The following is a 20,701-nucleotide window of genomic DNA, read 5'->3' on the forward strand; positions in this document are numbered from 1 at the left end:
AAACTCATGGTGCTTAAAGAAATCACTGTGACCTTTTGTTGGGGCTCAATTCTTTATTAAACAGCAACAGTGTTGCAGTAAAAGACAAAAGGATGAAGTAAGCATGAGTCGGTTTTGTTATCTGAGGTAGTTTAGCAGACTCTCAGCAATTTTAAAAGCAGGCAAGTATTGCCCTTGCATTTAGATCAAGAGAATGTGGACTTTATGGATATGCATGTATCCAGAGGCTGCACTGACCTTACCCGGGGAAGTGGAACACTTCCTCACCTGCCCTCCCTGGGCTGTAAAATACAGTGTTCAGTTCTCCTGCACAACCAAGTTAATATTAATTGGGAGCTGGACTAGCTGACCTCTGGAGGTCCGTTCCAGCCTAAACTATTCTGTGATTCCGTGGACTTATTTAAACTGTTGTCATTTTAACAGGTAGCTTCTGACTGCAACATGCCTTTCTTTCCTTTGTGGCAGGTGCCTGATCTGAAAACCAGAAAAGAATCAATGAATTAACCACACCACATTTATGAATTAAACTGGTTTGCTGGAGCACGTTCCTGTAGTATTTAGCATGATAAACAAGGAATCTCACAGGATCATTTTTTAATATGACTTTTACACAACCAAAACCCACATATTTAACCTTTTGGCTCTCTTTCTTAGAATACAATTTATTAGATAGATCTTCAAGATATTTCAAAGCTGGTAATTTCATGTAAGATGTAGTTTCTCCCACAGTTACAAACTATCTTTCCCCAAAATGGACAGTAATGGAAAATTACGGAAGAAAACTGTCTGCAACCTTTAGCAGAAAGTTCAACCCTCTGGAAGGAATCCAGCACCCATGTTCGAAACACATTAATGAGCATCTGACCAGCCAGAGGAGGAGTATTCTGGTAATTTGCATGTTCAGACACTTCCTTGCAATAAAATTGTGCTTTTAATATTTTACTCTTATTACATCACTGCAATCCCCCAGTGCAGAGAAGGAGCCAGGTTCCACTGCAGCCTGAACCTGGCCTGGCCTCCACTTAACTGGCCTGAACTTGCCTAGCGCTGATTACAAGTAATTTAAGACATAATCCCAGTCCATGGTTCTTTTATTCAGAGGACCCCTGAATCCCCATCTCCCAGGCAGGGCCTGCACATCCCCTGCACCATGGCAAAACTGAATTCACAGCAGCAGCCACAAATACTGGCAGTCATGAAAAAGTTGCCAGGGAAGATGAAGGTGAATGGGGAAGTGATGCCCATCTTTTCATGGTACTCTAGGGAAATTGACATGACCTTAAAAGCACATGAAATGACAACACATGATCAACATGCTTTATATTACCAAGACACGTGTTTTCATTCAACTGCTTCAAAATTGGGAAATGTTATAATAATAATTAATAATAAATATTGTAATTTATTTTTAGTTCTTACGTTAACCTGATGGAGGGCTGAGAAGCACTTAATTTTGTTGAAACTGAATAGTGTAAAGTTTTGTCAGCACTCGAGTTGTCAGGTACAAGGAAGAGCTCACCAGCTGCTCTCCTTTTTAGGCTGAAAAGTTCGCCACAAGCAGCAGTTCTTCTGCCAGCTTACTCATCTCTGCACTGTCAACACTTCCAAGGACGTTTCATGCAAAACTCTTGAAGTGTTTCATTTAAGTTAAAAAGAAGCACATTTAAAGACGTCTCCATCTCTGAACTGGGCAAGTTATTTACATTTCTTTTCATTAAAGAAATTACTAAAATAATTGTCCAGGGTCTAATATCTTGTATTTATTACGATTTTACTGATCAAGCTAGAAGGATTCTTATTAGAAAGTTGAATTTGTCCCTATATTTAGCCTGTATCAGTTGTCAGGATCTATGAACAGATACATTAGTCACCTTAAATTAAAACAAAATGACTGTGGTCTCATAGCCACAAAAAGCATCTGACTGACACTACAGAAGACTCTCATCTTCTATTTAACATCAAGAAACAAAAGCATGGGAGAGCAGGCTTGCACAGCTTGCATTAAGCAGCACATCGATCCTAACCTACGAGGACTCCTGATCACAGGCTCAGTATGCTCAGCCTCCAGCCTTGCTGCTGGCAGAGACTCAGAGGAGCAGCATGGTCCAGCTGGTGGAACCGCTTCTTGTGCCTTCGCTAGTTTACTGTGTGACCTGGAAGTAAGCTGAAACCTCTGTTCTTCTGTAAGTCTCCATCTCTTCAATTTAAATTATGAGTTTGGGGGACAGAGTTACTTCTAGTCACAAACACACCTCATTCACTAGCACTATGGAAACCTGCTCTAGGAAAGATCCTTTTATACCAATATGCAATAAACCACTTAATCCAACATCAGGATAAGGATAATGGCATTTTCCCCCTTTATCCAGTTCCTAATTATGAGTTGCTTAAACCAAAAACTAGACAAGGAAAAGCATTATCAACACATGTTATGCCCCACAGTAGAAGAGGCAATACATATTTACATAAAACTTGTTCTCAGCAGAAGTGAATTTAAAAAAAAAGTTTCATATGAGACAACTTACCACTCGTTTTTCCCGAAAATCTATCCCTACTGTTGTGATGAATTTTGGATTAAATTTGTTGTCGGTGTATCTGTACAGGAACGTTGTTTTTCCAACCCCAGAGTCTCCAAGGGCCAGGAGCTTGATCAGATAATCATAGTCTCCATCAGTCATAGTGCTAATTTTTAGGAACCTATGTAAAGAGGAGAAAAAAAAAAAGATTTAATGATAACAACCCCCCCTTTCTGCTTGTTTCTGCCTCATTTCTATTTTTGTTCATTTAAACACTGCTGCCTGTGCTCAGGGTTAAAAGTTATGTTTGTGTGTTTTGAAAAACGCTAACACAAAGCTGCAGTCAAACTCCCAATTTCAGTTCAGGTGCCAGGAGATAATACAACTTACACTTTCAATTTGCTAAACAAAAAAAATTGAAGCTTAGAATGGTAGACTTTGGCACAAAAAGATTATTTTTGTTCTGAGGATGACAATAAGACCTATAATGAACATAGGTATGAAACCTAGGGCTAAATCCTTCTGCTCAAAGTATTTTGTTATGAGTTTGAAGAAAAAGGGTAGTGCAGAAATAGGACTGAAAAGGAAACTCAGACATGGCAAGGACCATTCTCAGGGCTCAAACTCTAATCAGTATTACATTGCATTAGCAGGGCTATGTATTTCCACCCTGAAAGAAATACTTTTCCCCCTAAGATAATTAATTAAAAAAGCAGAGTAAGCAATTATCCCAGGGCCACTGTTAATAAAAGGAGAGAGCTCAAATGCAGTTTACTCTCTAGTATAACCAGATGAACCCACAGCTGCCTTGTTCTGTGAAGCACACACCAAAACCCACCCCCTCATCAAACACTGCAGATAGTAATTGGAGTGAAGAAGAAAGAAAAGCAGATGGCAAGCCCACTGCCTGGGTTCAGCTTTGTGCCTTGGTTAAGCTGCTGCTGTGACTGCAAACAGGGGCATCTCCTGCAGCCCAGGGGAGCCACACAAGCATGGCCAGTGTCCTGAGAAAGCTGCAGAGAGCTTACATGGCTCGACAGCAGTTGTAGGCTCTTTCCTATATGTAGTAGTGAACAAGAGCAGCAAAGCCTACCTCATTAATCACTTTTAAAATAAATATACGTGTCAAAGTAACACAAATTTGCAGAAAGAGGAAAATATTTATCCTATTTACCCAGGCTGCCTCACAGCCCAGGTGGAATCTCCTGGAGCAAACTGTATGCCGCAGAAATTATTTCTGTGGGGTTTTCATGATGCCACGCAACAGTTCCTGGCTTTTTCCAATCTGCTGAGTCAAGTGACACAACATGTTTGGGATGGAAAGCCAGATACAAAGGAGGGACAGCTTTTCAGCATTTTCTTCTACTTTGGTCTTTTCCTGGTTGGCCAATGCAACCAAGCACCTGTGTTCAGGGTCACTTGTGCTCCCACTAACAGAAACATTCATCCTCCATCCAAAGCAGGGCACACCGTCTGCTAGCACAACCTCCTGCAAGAACTATGCCATGGACACCCAGCTTGAGCAGAGCACCTTCATAAAATTACTTCCCAACCTGGCCAAGCCTTCACCCAGAGGAGGAGCACCCTTTCTCCAACCAGACTGCTTCCCCAGCTTCTTTTTTATTATTTCAAGTTCAAGGGGAATGTTGTATTATCCTAAACCTAAAGCTCCCATTACTGTATTTGCTATGAAGCTCTACAGGAAAGGAAAAGGAGACCTATGTAGGAAATAGACCTATGAAGTATTTATTCACACGTATGAAACGCCCTGGTGATGAGAAAACTGGAACCATATGAAACACCACCTAGTTTACATCCTCTCTTACCTTGTTCTCAACATAATTTAAGCCTTCTCTTTTTTCCAACATCTTGTTAATCCTTAGCACAGATGAACACCCTTCCCGTTTGGATCTCTATGCTGAAACTAATTACTGTGGTATCAGAGCAGGAGACCCTGGGCCATATCCCATTCACAAAAACTACTGCTTGTTTCAGTACAAGACCTTAATTTCCATCAGAATAAAACCTACCTTTCTGAGCATTTAAATTAGCAAGTACTGACCTGCTTTGACTAAAATAGCAAACTAAGCCCGTTTTGATTATCCAGCATTTCAACAGCTTTAAGGATAAAAAAAGCTGGCTGCGTACTGAGCAGTTTCATTGTATGCGATTTATACCTTTGACAGATATAGAGCCACCCAGAGAGATGGGACAAGGTTTTGAGAAATTCATCTTCTGATGATAAAGGTTTAATGAATCGAGAGAAAAAGGCCCCCGATCTGACAGCGCTGCTCTGCCTTGCACTGCCTTTGAGCTGCACTGGGCAGGGGAAGGCCAGAGCACCAACACAGCGACTTCACAGAAATTAATTCAAGGCCTTCAATCCTTTCCAGAACATCCAGGCCCCACTGAGCAAGAGTAATTTCTCCCCAGAAGTTTGAGGGTTATCAAAATCAAAGTATTTCTGATCAATGCAATAACTGTTCTTTAGGCATTTCATTCAACAAATCAGAAGAAAGTAACGTTATCTTAGGAGATGATTCTCCCCCAAATGCTCGACTGGTAATACAAAGTATTAACGTGGGATTAGAGACTTCTCCCAAATATCCATGTTCCCATGTTCTCTGGAAGCTGAAGTTCAGCATCTCCTTGCTATGCAAACGTGCAAAGCAGAATATTCAGAATTTACCAGACCTGTAAACATTGAGCAAAATATACATCAGACTAGGATGATTAAAAACCTATTTTTGTAAATCTGTCATGAAAAGGCAGTTGGCACTCCTACTCGCAGTACTGGCTGCCTTTCCAGAAATTCCTGCCTGTTTGCACCAGGGGCTGCACAAGCATTGCAGCCTCTCCCAGCCTGGCGCTAGCCAAGGCAGTCACCCATGCCACCAGGGCAGGGAGGCAGCCTGGGAACCGGTGTCTTTTGGCACGGTTACTCCAACTTTGCTCTCCTCATTCACTGTACTGCGTAAGAAAGTAAAATAGTCATTGGTTGGATAAAGGGGTTTTATTCCTTCAGATTTTAACCTGAAACCACCAGTTTTCCTCTCCTTGACCAGCTATGCGATGGAGTCGGGAAGAGCATGCTTCACAAAAACCTGTGTGCAGGGAGACTTTGACAGACCAGACGGATCCACTGCCATCACACTGCCATTACTGTTTTACCACTTCCAAAATGCTGTAGGACAACAAACTGAGTTCTTGTTCCACAGGAAATTTGAGCATTAAGATTTTAATTTCATTTAGAATGAAAGAGTTAAAATTACTACTGATTACTAATAATTACTATTAGATAAACATCTAAGCATGCTTTTAAACATGTCTATAATTAGCTGGATTTGAAAATTCTGAATGTTTCATTTTGTTTCATGACAAATGTTAACTGAAACAGTATGTACAACTTAAGTATAAAAATTATACGCCATATCTGAAAAAAAGCAAGGTTCTTCAGTGGAGAAGGTTTGGGGTTCTTAAAGAAAAGAGACTGTATTTCAAGAGAATTTCTTCTAGCAAAAATCTGAAAAATGCTGCAGAATTTTCTATTAAGAGGTTATTAACACAACAAAAGTGCAATATACTTTATTCAACTCTAATTTTTAAATGGCTCAATATATTGAGCTACTGAAAAGAAACACCCCTGGGCTGTAACGCAAAAGTCTTACATTGCTAAAACAAAGCAACTCAATTCACAATTCCCATGACGACATTCAAAAAACACCCCTGTGCCTGGAACCTTAACTTTCAAGTCCTTACCATCCTGAGAGCATCTAAATGGACTTGAAGTTGTAATACTAGTGATGACGACTCATTTTGCTGTGACTGTGTCTCCACCACAGACCACCTGCAGTCAGAGCAGCCAGAACCAGCGAGGTCTCCCCCACCGTCTGTCCCACAGGGCTCAGTCAACCTGCAAGTGCCCACACAGACCAAAACCAATTTTCCACTCAACTAATGCAATCTCACCTTCCAATTCTGAAGCCTGTGCTGTCTCTCTAATACCATGTTACCAATTAAGCTTTACAAAAACCCAAACAGGCCTCCCAACTGTCCCTCCCAACCCTCTCTGCCAACATGGCCAACAGCCAGAGGATGATAAATGTGACATTTTGATGCTGTTCTTCCAGGCTGTGCATCTAGACTGAGCCTGATTTAAAAAACACTCTTCTGCTTTCTTGGCAGACAAGATTCCCATCTAGACCAGAAGCAGCATCTTGTTTCTCGATTGATTATTTTGTTCCACCCCTATTTAATGTTCTCTAACTACAGTGTGAGAGATCATTTAAAATCTGGCACTTGTCAGCAGATACCCCAGAGAACATTTTCTCGATAGAGAGATATGGCTTCACATAAACCAACCAAACCTGAAGATATTCAGTTATAGCCTACAGGGAGAGGAAAATCTACTCCTCAGGCACCGTGCCTTTGCTCTGCAGCTCTGTACCCAAGGCACAGAGGAAATGCACCGTGGCACATCCCACCACACTCAGCTTGGCATGCCCAGAGGAGCCTCCCAAACGCAGCACCTCCAGAAGGTGGGACTGTGGAAGCAGGAGGGCTCCAGCCCTTTGCAGATCCATCAATAACCCCTCCAACTAAAGCGACAGCCTCGGCACAAGTCAACAGCTCGCTCTGAAGAACCTCCCCAGTGCACGGAAGGAGATGCAGAGGAGAAAAGTTGTTAAGTCTGGTTTTCTTCTTGCATTTGTAGTGTGTTCCTTAAAAACTGGGAGAAAGGCAATTCATTGAAATCTAAATTGCTTTTCAAAAAAAAAAATCACTTTTGGCTGGAAACAAACTCTGCAGAAAAATGGTTTCAATTCAGAAACTTTTTCATCTCAAAATGTTTATATTTACAGTAAAAATAAATTCAGCAGGCTGAAATTCTGATGAACCTAACCTAACACGGCCTGTTAGTCATACTTTTAGCCCCTCAGAATTGGAAAAGATTAAAAAAATTCGAAAACTTCTAAATTTCAAACTTTGCAGGTTTTTAAATTTTAAAAGACTTTCCTAATCAAATAGATTATCTACTAGATTTTCTGATAACACATTTTCTCATTAATGGAGGGCTGTTGAAAGAAGTTCAACACTTACCTAAGTAGCTAATGGGAATATCATCAAGGAAAAGTTACATGTGCAACGAGAGAGAAGTCAGTTCCAGAAAATAAGATTTTATTTCCCTTGACGCGCTACTAGTTAAAAGCCCAACAAACAAAAATCTTGTATAAATAACATTAGCTCTAGAAAACGCAGGATATAAAGTCACAGCACACATATTGTACCAGCAGCCAGTCAGCAAGAGATTCGTTCCCTCTGCAGCAAAATAAATCAGCACCGCTACTATTCATCCAAGCTTTTTTTTTAAATGTAAAAACCATAACAAAAAAAAAAAAAAATCAGTGCTGTCCTGAGGACCAACTCAGAAATGACTGTATCAGAAGTGCACCACACAGACATAGTAACTGTCACTTACTCAAATCAGCAAACCCTGAGCCAACCAGGGAAAGGCTTCACAAGTAAACTCTATGCTCCCTACCGCAGCTGGCACTGGGAGATTTGCTGCTCCTCTTCGATTCTGCTGCAGCGAGGCTGGAGTCTGACTTCTCCAGCACCATTAAGACCTTCACCACTTTCCCCTTTTTTGACAGCCTCTGGCACCTCGAAATATCATCAGCTGATACAAATTTGATCCTCAAATAAAATGCAATGCTGTTCCAAGAGCCCAGCAACAGCCTAATAGATCCAACAGCACCAAAAAACCTACAAACCGACCCCATTCAACTTTCTTTGGTGCACGGCACGAGCCATCATGTCTTGGGTCATGGAATGACGTTCCTAAGCACAGGCAAAGGTACTGGACCACATGATGATGACCTGCAGGATCCCCCAGAATGACTGTGGCACTATCCTTTCACCCTGGAGATTCCGCTCCTCATTCCCTTCGGGGTCAGCAATTGGATACAGGTGACAAGGGGCACTTACCACCAATGTATGGCATGCAGAGACATGACCCCAATACCAACTCATGGTTTAAAAATACTTTGGAAAAGGCCTGAGACAGGTGGGCATTAACCAAGTTTAGCACAGTACCACCAAGAAGACCCATTCTCATTCCCAAGCACTCCACAGATTACTTTCTGATAAACAAAGAGCTGCATGGAGACTTCTAATAAAGAAAAGAGGAGAGAGCTAGGCAAAGCTGATCTGTGGGAGGACAGGCTGCCTGCTATGTTTCCTGTTAGAGTCACTTCTAGGAGATGAAAAACACCAATGGCAGCAGGTTCTTGTTGGAAATCAGAGTCACTATGTACAAGAGATTTTTGAAATGCATTATTTCCCGCTCCGTCTATCCTCCTAAAGAAATCACACAGGCTGTAGCAGAAAGACATCTCAAGATTGACCTGGATGTGGCTAGTCTTTGAAGTTCTTTAGCTACGTCCTTTGAACAGAAACGCAAAGCTCTGCAATGTGAACAGAAAGCCTCCCCTGGTCTTCTGCAGGAACACCAGCTAACTTCCTTTTCTTTCATCCTCAAGATTCTGGCTGGTATCTCTACCCCAGCCACAACCAGTACAGTGAAGAACTAAACTTGAGTCCCCTGTCACCCTCAAAACCCCACAACCTGTTATTCTCTTACTGTGGGACAACATCTCTCACTGATGGAGCATCCAAGAGAGAACCCCACATCAACCAGATTATAAACATCAAACTCGTTAACAGAGTCACATTAAACAGCTCTTCCCTAGCAGAGAGAACATACAGGACCATCTGCAATTCAAAGTGGAACAGACAGAGAATTAAATTTAAGCCCGCATTATCAGAAAGTAGCCTCACAAGTCCTTTCCGAGTGGGAGAAAGAGACAGGATGTAGGAAAGATAAGATAAAACTCCGTCCAGTCATCCCAGCATCATGCTATAATTTGTCTGCAATCATCTGCCAAAAAAGCAGAGCCTCACAGCTGCCAAGTAAATGGCCCACAATGAGCCAAACATTTTCCCCCTCAAAAATCAAACAACTCACTGGAGCTATGCTGAGATGAAATTAAAGCTGGCATCTCTGCTCAAAATCAGGCATACATAATAATTTCCATACAGGAGCTGTGAGCAACAATATGTAACAAATGCAGCATTAGTGTGAAAGAAATGATCTTTCCTTATTTTCTTCCTTACAGTGAAAACCCCTGGAGGACCAGACGGGTGCTTTCTGGCATGGCTGCCTCGCAGCATTTGAGCACAGACAGCTTCAGGCTTCAGTATGTAGAAGACTCTTGGCGAACCACAGCCACATACTACTCTCTTTAGTAAGCCAGGATACCCTTTTTAATAGAGGAAGAAATATATACAGAACATACTGCATTTTAGAAGTTCTTTAAGTATATGGACTTTCAGCTTTCACCCATGTGAGCACAGGCTGAACATAACTCCACAGGTAAGAAGGCGAGTTCGTTATCACACTCCTCGCTGCTACATGTGCCCTGCGAAGGAGCCATCAGGACTTCCACTTTAAATTCCCCTTCACCTCACAAGAAACCTGCAGTGAGCATTCAGACAAGCAAAACCAGTAAAATTTCCAAATATGGCTTTCTAAATAGATGGGCAAACACCAGACATTTCCTAAGCTAGAACCCATTCACATCGCCACACATCCCACAAGTATTATTCAGAATAAACCAAGCAGCATGCTCTCAGCTACCCACGTCCATCCCTGTTTTCTGTTCACATACCCACACCTTTTGGACTCCTTTTCTCACACTGCGTGCTTTGCTACCCCAAGTTGCACTTAAAGAGGGAAGAGCAGTGCTGGAGCCCTTCCCTTCCTGCTGACGTGGTGTCGCTGCCTAAAAATGCTTGCTACATACACACAAAACAAATACATATTTACATTTGTGTGGGCAAGGGAGAAGAGTGACTAATTCAGTCATTTTCAGTATTAATGAATATGAAAAATACATGCAATACAAAAAAAGAAAAAAGGCAAAGACAAGGACCACACCCAGCCATTACCAGAAGCTGTTATCACGACACTTCCCCTTTTTTCCTCTAGGCCAAACATATAATACAAGGTGAGTTACAACACAAGCGACCATACACATTTTCCTCTATTTCACCATTTCAAAAACCTGCTCAGTAAGTACAGGAATTAGTTCTGGGTTGACCATGCCACAGTAGGTCTGTATTTAGCATGTAATCCAGTCTATCACACTTGATTGACTGCACAAATATAACTGTGCTACTGACCAGAAATTAATGATAATTTAGAAAATACCTGCAAAATACACACGCCAGAAAAGGATTTGCAAAAGGCAGCAGAATCCTGCCACTGTAAAATAACCCAGACGGCAAATACTCTAATCTTTCATTCACACTTCAAAAAGGAAAACAAGCACAGTCATTAACAACATTTACAGGAATGCATTTAAGAAGGAGGAAAGCCAGTGTGGGAAGTTTCAGTGGCTCACTGAAAAAAAAATCTCATAAAATTTATATAAATCATGCAACTCCCTTTAAGGGAGTCCAAAAGTTGTACAAAGATTGGATGCACACAGGGAAGTATCCCTGGTTAAACAGGAGAGAAGGGGGATATCGGGACTGCTGTCACAAGTGCAGGGTCACTCCCCACCCTACCAACACAGCCCAACACGCCACAGATTCCAGGAGAGATGCCGAGTAGCTCCCTGCTGACTTGCTGTTCAAACCCTCCAAGTCTCTCCTGCTCTTTTGAAGGCAAGTCTGTTTGTCAGGGAAAAAAAAAAAATCCTATGAAAATTTATGAGCTAATATAGTTATCTGAAAGACATGAAGTGGGCTAGACTTCCCTTTTAACTGCAGAAGCATGGTATCATTATCCATACTTCATCTCTCCCTGACCTTATCAAATTCATGTTTTGAATCCAAAACTCATCATAAATCTTTTGTAAAACTCCTTTGACAAAGCCCAGCCTTTGCCACCAAGCACGTGACTGTTACACTGGTTTTCTGCAGATCTCTATTTAAATTTAGGAACCCTGATATACTGATGAAGGCTCCAAACTGGATGATTACATCTAAAAGACCTGAACATTTGCCAGCTACTCATGTTTTTTATAACACTACCCTTCTTCCTGCATACATGAATCAGTATGTGCAATGAACAGTTATCAACAGAGTAGAGAGCAAGGGGGGTAGAGGGAGGAAAGTCAACTCCACAGCTTAGAAAGCATGTCCCGATAGTTGGGGCCGTCCTCCGACGGTATGAAACAGCATCGCTCCACTAACCAGTTATGCTGGTTTACAGTTAGTCAGCCCAAAGTCTGGCCAATACAGCTCAATTTTGTTAACATGGATGCTTTCTAATCTCCTTCCAAAAATATTTTCGGAAGCAGCAGGGGAACAGAGGGCTGACCACAATCAGCCAGGGGCCATTGTTAACCCTCTAATTGATCCCAAAATCAACCCAAACCTGTCTTTTGGAGCATCTCCATAGTGAAGTATCTAATGAAAAGTCTGAATCAAGATTAAGGCTAGGAGAATTTCTGGTTTGTGCTGTCTATAGATAATGGGCTGTATGTACAGTAATGGGAAAAAAAAAACCCAGAACAAAACCCCAGGAAACCCAGCCGTATCAGTTTGGGAATGGACAGAAAGCAGTGAGTGGAGCCTACTGCTGGCTACAGCACCTGTTACAGCTCTGAAACACCGTGGCCACCATTCCTGTAAAGCTGACGGTCCTTCCAACAGCTATTCTCTTCCAAAAAAAAAAAAAAAAAAAACAGCTTCCTTGGACTTCATGCACTTGCATCACCGTGCAAGTGGCCTATACTCCCCCGCCTGTCTGAGGCTAGCAGGAACTGAACACACAATGCTGTCTGAAGAATCGCCTGCTCAAGACTGCCCTGTTATGGATACCCACTACAAACACTGCCAGCCTGACTTAAAATGCAATGCTCCCAGTCACTACTGGCCTCCTCCAGAGCAGGAGGGCAGCCACCAAGGGGAAGGGACCTGCTCTCTGCGGCTTCTGCTGGGCTTAAACTGCAGCCAGGGAGATCTCAGTCACAGCTGACAAAGGAGTATCTCAGGTTTGTGAATAAAAAGCAAAGCTGCTATTACAGTAGTTTAAGCTATTGGCTGGCTGCACCCTAGACAGGTCTGTATTTCTATACATTGCTGCTTTTCCCAAAATCTTTGGGCTAGGTTTTAAGTTCCTTTAACACCAAACCTCCATTAGGGTGGCGAACTCACTTTGCATATCCCAAGCCTGTGCAGGGGCTTACCTAGAAACACAGAGGCTTTTCTGTGGCTGAAGTGCAGCTTTACATGGTTCTCTCAAACCCTAAAGGGCCAGGGACTGGCCCTGCCATTGGCACACTCAGTTCACACCTGAACCCGGGGAATGCTATAGAGGTAATTACATTTGATTGCACTTCATCAAAAGCCCTTCCGAAATCCTCAAAGCAGTCTCCCTTCTGCTGTCAGACAAGTAAAGAAGATTTTTGGCATAACTGAAAAGTAATGCCTTTTGTTCCATATTGCTTACAACAGGCTCGGAAAGCTCTAACACTTTCAGTGTCCCTTTAAACAATCACTGCAATAATCATTAGCCACAATAGCAGCTACACCTCCCTCCATACGGTAAGGCAGATTTCCACTCCCTGTACCATTCTGTTTAAATAAAAACGTACAACAGTGATCAAAACGGTTTGGTTTGTCAAATAATCTGATCCCATTTATCGTGACTCTAAGGACTGCAAATTGTAAAGAAGGTTCCTTGAGATAGAAAGTCATTAGTTCTAACAAGCTAATGGCTATTACACATTTAAATCACTGCTTTTGAAACAGTAAATCATTTCTTCTTTCTACAGCAGACAATCTTATGTGAACACTAAAGCAATCTGATTATTCCATGAAAGGTTTTAGGAATTAAAGTCTATTGTACTGCTCAGGCACAAATTGGTTATCCCAAAAGTTTTAACCCCTTAAAGCTGCAGAGAGAACAGTTATTTCTCTCTTCCAGCTGAGGCTGTACCAGAGAGGAGAAAGGTCTTCTCACGCCTGTCTTCTCGACTCCCCATGATGGTCCTCCTGAGATATCGCTCATGCCTGCGACCGTGCCGCTGCCAGTAAGCTTCCCAGGGTGTGCTTGTCCTCTCTGCACCAGCGGCCTTCTGCTCGCATCAGGACATGGCAGGCAGACACCAGGAACACAACCTCTGAAGTTCTCACAGCTGGTTCTCCTCCTGTCTCTCAAGAAAGTGCCATACCTGCCGCACCCTGGTTAATGCCAGCCCTGCCTGTCCCGCTAATGGTGCCGGGAGCAGACCCAGGCGTTTAGGGGCAGACGAACAAATGAAAGGTTTTGAGGGCAAGAACGAGAAGTGAATTAGGAGCTGCCACAAGCAAGATTAGCAATGAGTTTTATAACTCTAACCCATGGGAATTAGCCAGTTCTTCAAGATTCAAAAGGAAACACAGATCTTAAAGCTCCTTTCCTGATATGAAATGTCAAGATTACATGGTCTACTCCCTATCAGTCATTCCAGAGAATTATCCATTGCCTGATAAACATGCTGTGGTTTAGATCACAGAAACTGCCTATTTCCATGCTGTCTGGCCATTTCATACTGCTGCATTAAATACAACAGAGCACAGGGAATATTGCAGCAGGGAGCACTCAGCTGCAGGCACAGGGCCACACTTTATCTCAGCTGTTGGACACAGGTACCTCCACCCAGGCCAACAGCCACACCTGGGGGTGGCAGGGAGGAAGGACCAATTGCCAGGCTCAAACTTTCCCAATGCCACACAAATCAAACCCAGACCTGCTGCATTATGCTACTGACCATGCTGCTTCCCAGGTCACATTTCAAAACACAAAATGCAAAACATAGACCTTCTTCTGAATTACTCTGGGCTATTTCATTTCTTAATGAAAGAAAGAGCAAAACCAACGTTTTCGTGGGAACCAGCACAACTTACACTTATAGTCGCCTATGCACCAGTTCTGAGACCAAATACCTGCCACAGGCTGACAGGAAAATCAGCTTGGAAAATTGAGGCTGCAGTGCATGAACAGTGAGAAAAGAACAGCTCCCAGGAAAAAAAAAAAAAAAAAGCTATCCAGTTCTCACAAATGCAAATTCAGACTTTCAGCAGGCAGGGCTTGCAGATATACAGGTAAGCAGCATACAACTGTATTTTGTGACACGCTCTCAAGGGCAATATATTTTCGAGATGCTATTATGCCAGCTTTAAACAGTGACAGCATGTATTTCAGTAATGACCAGGTTGTGATATGTCAGCCTTAGCAGTTTCTAGGCACGCTCTAAGGGAGCATGTTGCTACTCCCCAGTTCGCACATTTTAGCAGGCTGCAATATATTGCTGTTTCTTTCAAGGCAAAAATAAGCACCACACCATGAGAGCTGTCGCTTTTCTCTGCAGCTGTTCAAACTTCCCTAGCACCATGTTTTAACAGAGCTTTCCAACAACGCTGTGTGCAAAACTGCCAACAGTGCCTTCTTGCGCATTTACTTGTAACACCCCATCTTGAGAACTTCACACGCAGCCAAAACCCACCAGATTTGTTGAGAAGAGTTTTTCAGCATGGGAAAACTGTTTCTCCTCTGAGTCAAAGTCTGATTAAAGAACTGAAAGAGGAGTCACACTCTCTCTCACTGGTGCGAATTAGCATAACTCCAAGACTCAGGCCTTTTTTCCCCCCATATGTCTGCAAGCATGCAATTCATTTTACCTTTGGCATTTTTTTTTCCACCTACAGCCCACGGCATAGAGCTACTTTAAAAGAACTTTTATAATAAAGCTCAGAAGAGGCAAACTATTTCTCTGCTACTCGGTGTACCTGCCTTTCTCCTCCTGCCACAGCCGCTCACAAAGATGCTTCAGTTAAACTCTGCAGAAGTTGCGCTTGGCTACAAACTTAAGGACCAAATCTGTTTCCACGATTCCTGCAAAGTGCATAGAACTGCATGAAAGAAGCCTCTCCACAATAATCTGATCTAATAAGGCTATTAGCCATACAATGGCATAACAATACTCTGCGTGGTATTTCTGAACCAGCCATTTTTTTTTTTTAAATGAAAAAGGGCGTTCTGCTTCCGTCTCAGCTGATCTTTTTATATACTCCATATCATATTCTCATCTCATTCCTCCACCCAAATTAAGGAGCGACAGCAGACACCGCGCCGTCAAAACGCGTCTGCTCACGGAGGAACTATTTCGGGGTAACTTATATTTGGACATCCTGGAATAAGACCGCCTCGCTACGCATTCCCCTTAGGCTTTTTTACAGGCATCATTCACTGACACGCATCATTCACTAGCTGCTTTATCCTGCCCTTCCCTTTCCGCCAGCCAGGTCTTCCACATTCACAAACCTGCCAGCTCGAAACGCAGGATATGCCAGGAACCTATACATCCCCAGATTCCGCCCCCCCCCGCGCTGTCATGAGGAGAACACAGTCGCGATAGTCGGGGGTGGGACTCCCGCCTGTCGCCCCGCTCCAGCCCGCGGCCCGGGGCGGCTTCCAGCCGCCCCGGGCCGCGGGCTGGAGCGGGGCGACAGTCCGGGCTCCGTGCTCACCTTCACCGAACCATTTCTTAGCACCCCGCAGCCGGCTCCCCATCCCCGGTCTCCATTTTACCCTCCCTCCGCACACCAAGTCCCAGGGCCGCCCCTAGCCGCCGGCCTGGCCCTCCGGGCCGCGGGAAACGGCGGAACCCGAGGGCCGACAGCGACCGGCGAGGCGGGCAGGGTCGCCCGCCCACCCACCACGTCCCGCTTGTCCCCTCACACACGCTCTCCGCGGGCGGCAGAGACCTGTTCTCCGGGAGCTCGGCGCCGCCTGCGCCTCTTTCCCTCGCTGTCGGCGGCGAGAAGGGGGACGAGCGAGGCGCGGAGCACCTCCCTCTGCGGGAGCCCGGCGCCGAGGCTGGGGCCGAGGCGGAGGCGTCGCTGCCGGGGCCGGCGCACGGATGTGGGCGCTCGCCCTCGGGGCCGAGGCTGGCGGCGGCGGGGCGGGGACGTGAAGGCGGGCAGGGGCCGGGTTCTCCCTGAGGGGAAGCTCCCTCCGCCGGGTTCTCCCTGAGGGGAAGCTCCCTCCGCCGGTCCTACCTGCCGCGGGTGTCTCTGCGTGAGGCGCTGAAACCTGTGGTAGCGACGAGGAGGAGGAGGAGGAAGATCAGCCTTCCCTCTGGGGAAGGTGCCCAGCCGGGGGGAGCGGGTCGAGCCAAAGCCCTCAGAGAGCGGGAAGAAGGGGTCTGACGGCAGACCGCCCTCTTCCCGGTTTTCCCTCAGGCGAACCGGTCCCTCTCCGGGGGGAGGGTTTCCAGCTTTCCCCCTGAGGAAACCAAGGGCCTGAGCAGCGAGGGAGAGTCCCTACCCCAAGCGGGACCCAGCCCTGCCTTACCTGGAGGGAGGAGAAGGGCAGGAGCCTGCCAGCCGAGTCCCACAGCCCGGCCAGTCCCAACTTGCGCCCTGCCGTCGGTTTAATGGGCGTTCAGGTTTTACCAGCAGTTCTCCAGGGGAGCAGCCCCAGCTGAGCACCGCTCCGGCGTTGCAGGCCTGACGCAGAGCAAAGAGCAGCTGTAACCTGTTACTTATCACCCCCCCGAGTCCTTAGGGGAAGAAGTTGAAAGGGCTTCTTTCCACAGCCTCGCTAGCTCAAGTTAACTCAAATTTTCCCTTTAATCCACCTCCTAGTTCCCAAAACTCAAGCCGAGGCGGTCGGTCAGTCAGGCTGTGTTTCCAACCCCACCGCTCTTCCAGTATCCCAGCATGGAGGATGGAGTGGTGCAGCTGCAAGAGTTCACCCAGCGCTAATCCACTCCCTGATAACCCAATCACTCTGTGCTACTGAAAAAAAACCAAAAAAACCCCACCCCAGTATTTTGTAGCTAAAGCGCAGCTTTTTCCAAACCGCTTCCACGCCACTGGAGTACCTTCAGTGAGCCCATGCAGCCCAACAGCACGGTTATAGTAATTTCTGCTACAGGCTTGTCATTACGTGAGGGTAACCCTTTACCTTAACTTGAAATTAATTTGATGTCTCCATCACAGAGCGCTCGAGAAGCCTCACAGGGCTGGGAGAGATGCGTTCTCTCTCTAGTACTGCGCATTCGTATTCATGTGGAAAACAATAACAACATTTGCACTACGCTGCTGGTAACTGGCACGTAGTACTAGCACCGTTTGGCCCCCAAATATCTGCTTTAAAAATAAGAATGCAATAGGCAGGAGAGGGAGAGGGAGAACAGCACAGAAAAATAAGGGCCAGCATTACCCTGTACACCTATTTTGGCAAGGTTATGGCACATTGGAAAGCCCTTGGCTGGCAGAGCTGCGTGTTCAGAGTGAGTTCTAATAATTTCACTCAAATCCTTGGACTTGTCATAGTTTCAGCAGAGTGGCCTGTGAAGTTATAATTCCTCTTTTATATGTCTTCTTTTGTGTGTGTGAAGTCATTGGTCAGATGTGACGGGGAATGCTGAGGTATCACACTGATAAAGTAGGTTGATAGAACACATCATCCGGTGAGGAGCAAAGAATGGGAGTTTGAGCTTCACACTCTACTTGAACAAATAGGAACCCTTTTTTTTTCCGTGTGTCCAGAGATACCTGCAAAACTGGGCTAGCTGCAGGTAACCTTTCACGATCCCAGGAGGACGATCCAGCTGCAGATCCTGTGCCCAGTCCCACCTTCTGGCGCTTATAGCCACTTAGAGGTCTGTTTACACGGTTTCTGCCCTTCCCTGGGGTTTGTTACTGGCAATGTTTCGAAACAGTGCTTTCACTACCATGTGAAAAAGAGTTTTTCTGAACAGATTTGTTCTTTGGGCTGCACAGCTTACAAATAAACCTTCTTACCTATGGCGCACACATCCTTTTTTGAAAAATACTTTCCATGCAGCTCAGCTGGGAACAGCAGTCATTCAGTTTAAGATCAGTCAGACCGGTTGCCAGCGTTAGCTGCTGCAGCACTCCTAAATGGGTTATCGCTGGTCTGTTTGCCCCTTTCCCTGCTGGTAAATGCCCAGTGCTCGTAGACAGAGGAGATCAAACTGTTGGCAAACATTTCTTTGAGGCCTCACAGCTCAGAACTTCGCACCCACACAGTATCTGACAAATTGGCTTGCAATCAGCAGTGATTCAGTTTGGCCACACAGGCAATTAGTAACTCTGCTGGTTGCCAGCTCTTTTTATATAACTGGAAATGTTTTGCTATGATGGACGGTTTCAGGCAGAAGCATTTCTCTGAAGCCCTTGCAGTTCCCAGATAAGTTTTCTCTTTATCTCCTCTAGGCTGCTAAATGTTAAATAAAACTATGGTAGTTGTGTTTGTTTTGGGTCTCTTAAATTAGAGGCAAATGTCTTAGTAACCTCAGTTTCCTGCTTATTCCTCTAACAATTAAAGTTCAGTTGTTACTCACAAGAACAGGAAACGTGCATGGACCCTGTTCTTTCCAGATAGAGAAATTTCATGTGAAGCAGCAGTGACTAAACAAATACTTTACAGAGTTATTAGAGAAAATCATACAAAATTCATAACGAAAGGGTGGTATTTCCTCATACACTTTTTTTTTTTCAAGAGGGCTGGATCTGCTTTAGAAGTAGTAGCAGGATGTGGTATTTATGTTCCCTGTGACGAGCATATTTGCATTACCTGCAATATCGCACCACAACGAAAGCAAATATGTTATCTCTCCTGTTCTCCCTGTGCCCGCAGCTGGGAGCAAATACCAGCTGGCAGCTGCTGCCCAGCTCGGCATAGCTTCACTCTTCCCCAGCAATAAGGAAGAAGTTGCAGCCAACTCTCTCTCTCCCCCCTATTTTCCCTTTAATTATACCAGAAAGTTATTTCCTATTCAAATTTTTCTTTAAGGCCTGCTCTACTTGGGAAAAAAAAAATCATTTTAACTATGTTTAGCAAAACTGGTGTATGCCTTTAAGTAAGCTGTCTTAAACCAGTTCTTGTGGCTCAGTTGTGGTTTTTCACAAAGTATTAATAGCGTCATTTTTCATCTCACTAAAGCATGCTAAATTAATGTATATTCAAGCTCATTAAACTGCTACAAACTTCTTATGCAAATGCATTCAATCTGCTTTAGTCTTGCTTCACTCACTCAGCGTGGGTCTGTAAGGACTGGGGCACGCTGCTCTCTTACGGTGGCCTAACAAGTCACACTCATCAGGTAGGATTTCTGTCGCTGGGGTATGCGACGTGACAAATATGTGACCTGTTGTGGGGAGCCTTAACACACGTAAGACTGCCCAGTGGCCCTCCAAAGGGTTGTCAGTAGCAATTAGTGATATTTAATGAAAGCACTCAGACACAGCTATGTCTGAACTGAGCAAGGACAAAGTGTTGCTAGCATATTTCATATTCTTTCTCATCCTGTCCTTGACCAATGTACTGCCTGAATTGCCAAGATTCTTTGAGGAGAAACTTTCTATGTGTTTTAAATAGTATCAAGCATGTGTCTTGACCCTCTATGCAAAAAAACTCCACCCAGACTAAACTCACACACGGTAGTATAAGCCATTTGTAAAAGGCTTATATAGATTAGAACATAGAAACTAGATATATGACCAAGGTGAATCTGGAGCAAACAGTTGTCTTAATTACATAAGGCCAGCAAGTTAATTAGATAAGACACGTATTGCAGATTTATTTTATGAGTAGGTCTCCGCTGTCTATCCTGCTTTCTCCCCTTCCTCCTCCACTCCTCTGCCACCCACATCCTCTCCCAGTTGTGCTGGGCATCCAGGAATGGTTCAGGTCCCCAGGAGCTCCCGTCACCCCTTCCTCTGGTTCGTGTGCTCGCTGGATGTTGGATTAGATGATTGTTGTAGGTCCCTTCTAACTGAAATATTCTATTCTATTCTGCTCTAGTCTGTTCTAGTCTAGTCTATGTCTGCACTCATACTTGGAGACAGCTCACATCTTGGTACTTGGCAGTGTAACTCCACTGAGCTCAACCAAACTTGATCAATTTATGCCTATAGGGAGTTTAATCCATTATATGTTTCCTAAACAATAATAATTCAGCAGGATATGCTGATGTTTTCTGCACCGTGATTTGATAGCCAGGGGCAAATTAGTTAAGAATAAGAGGAATGAATAAGGTTGGTCAGAAACCACTATCCTCTTCTGCCCAAAATGATGTTGGAAAGAAAAGCCCTGA

At 44.4% G+C, this 20,701-nt stretch overlaps 1 protein-coding gene across 5 annotated transcripts in view; it reads right to left on the minus strand.

The window, feature by feature from the left end:
• Positions 1–20,701, minus strand: part of RAB27B (RAB27B, member RAS oncogene family) — a 52,968-nt gene that overhangs the window by 14,308 nt on the left and 17,959 nt on the right. Inside the window, exons 1-2 of one of the 5 annotated variants that reach the window (XM_069775233.1) lie at positions 16,927–16,946; positions 2,526–2,697 (exon numbers count right to left, since the gene is read on the minus strand). In XM_069775233.1, the coding sequence (XP_069631334.1) occupies positions 2,526–2,678 (153 nt within the window). In that variant the 5' untranslated portion in view covers positions 2,679–2,697; positions 16,927–16,946. Of the gene's footprint in view, positions 1–2,525; positions 2,698–13,527; positions 13,548–16,337; positions 16,511–16,631; positions 16,754–16,926; positions 16,947–20,701 lie in introns of those variants that run through there. The other 4 variants (XM_069775234.1, XM_069775230.1, XM_069775232.1 and 1 more) reach the window with 4 other exon arrangements.

The sequence above is a fragment of the Haliaeetus albicilla genome, chromosome W (assembly GCF_947461875.1).
Source record: "Haliaeetus albicilla chromosome W, bHalAlb1.1, whole genome shotgun sequence".
In the NCBI taxonomy this organism is placed as follows: Eukaryota; Metazoa; Chordata; class Aves; order Accipitriformes; family Accipitridae; genus Haliaeetus; species Haliaeetus albicilla.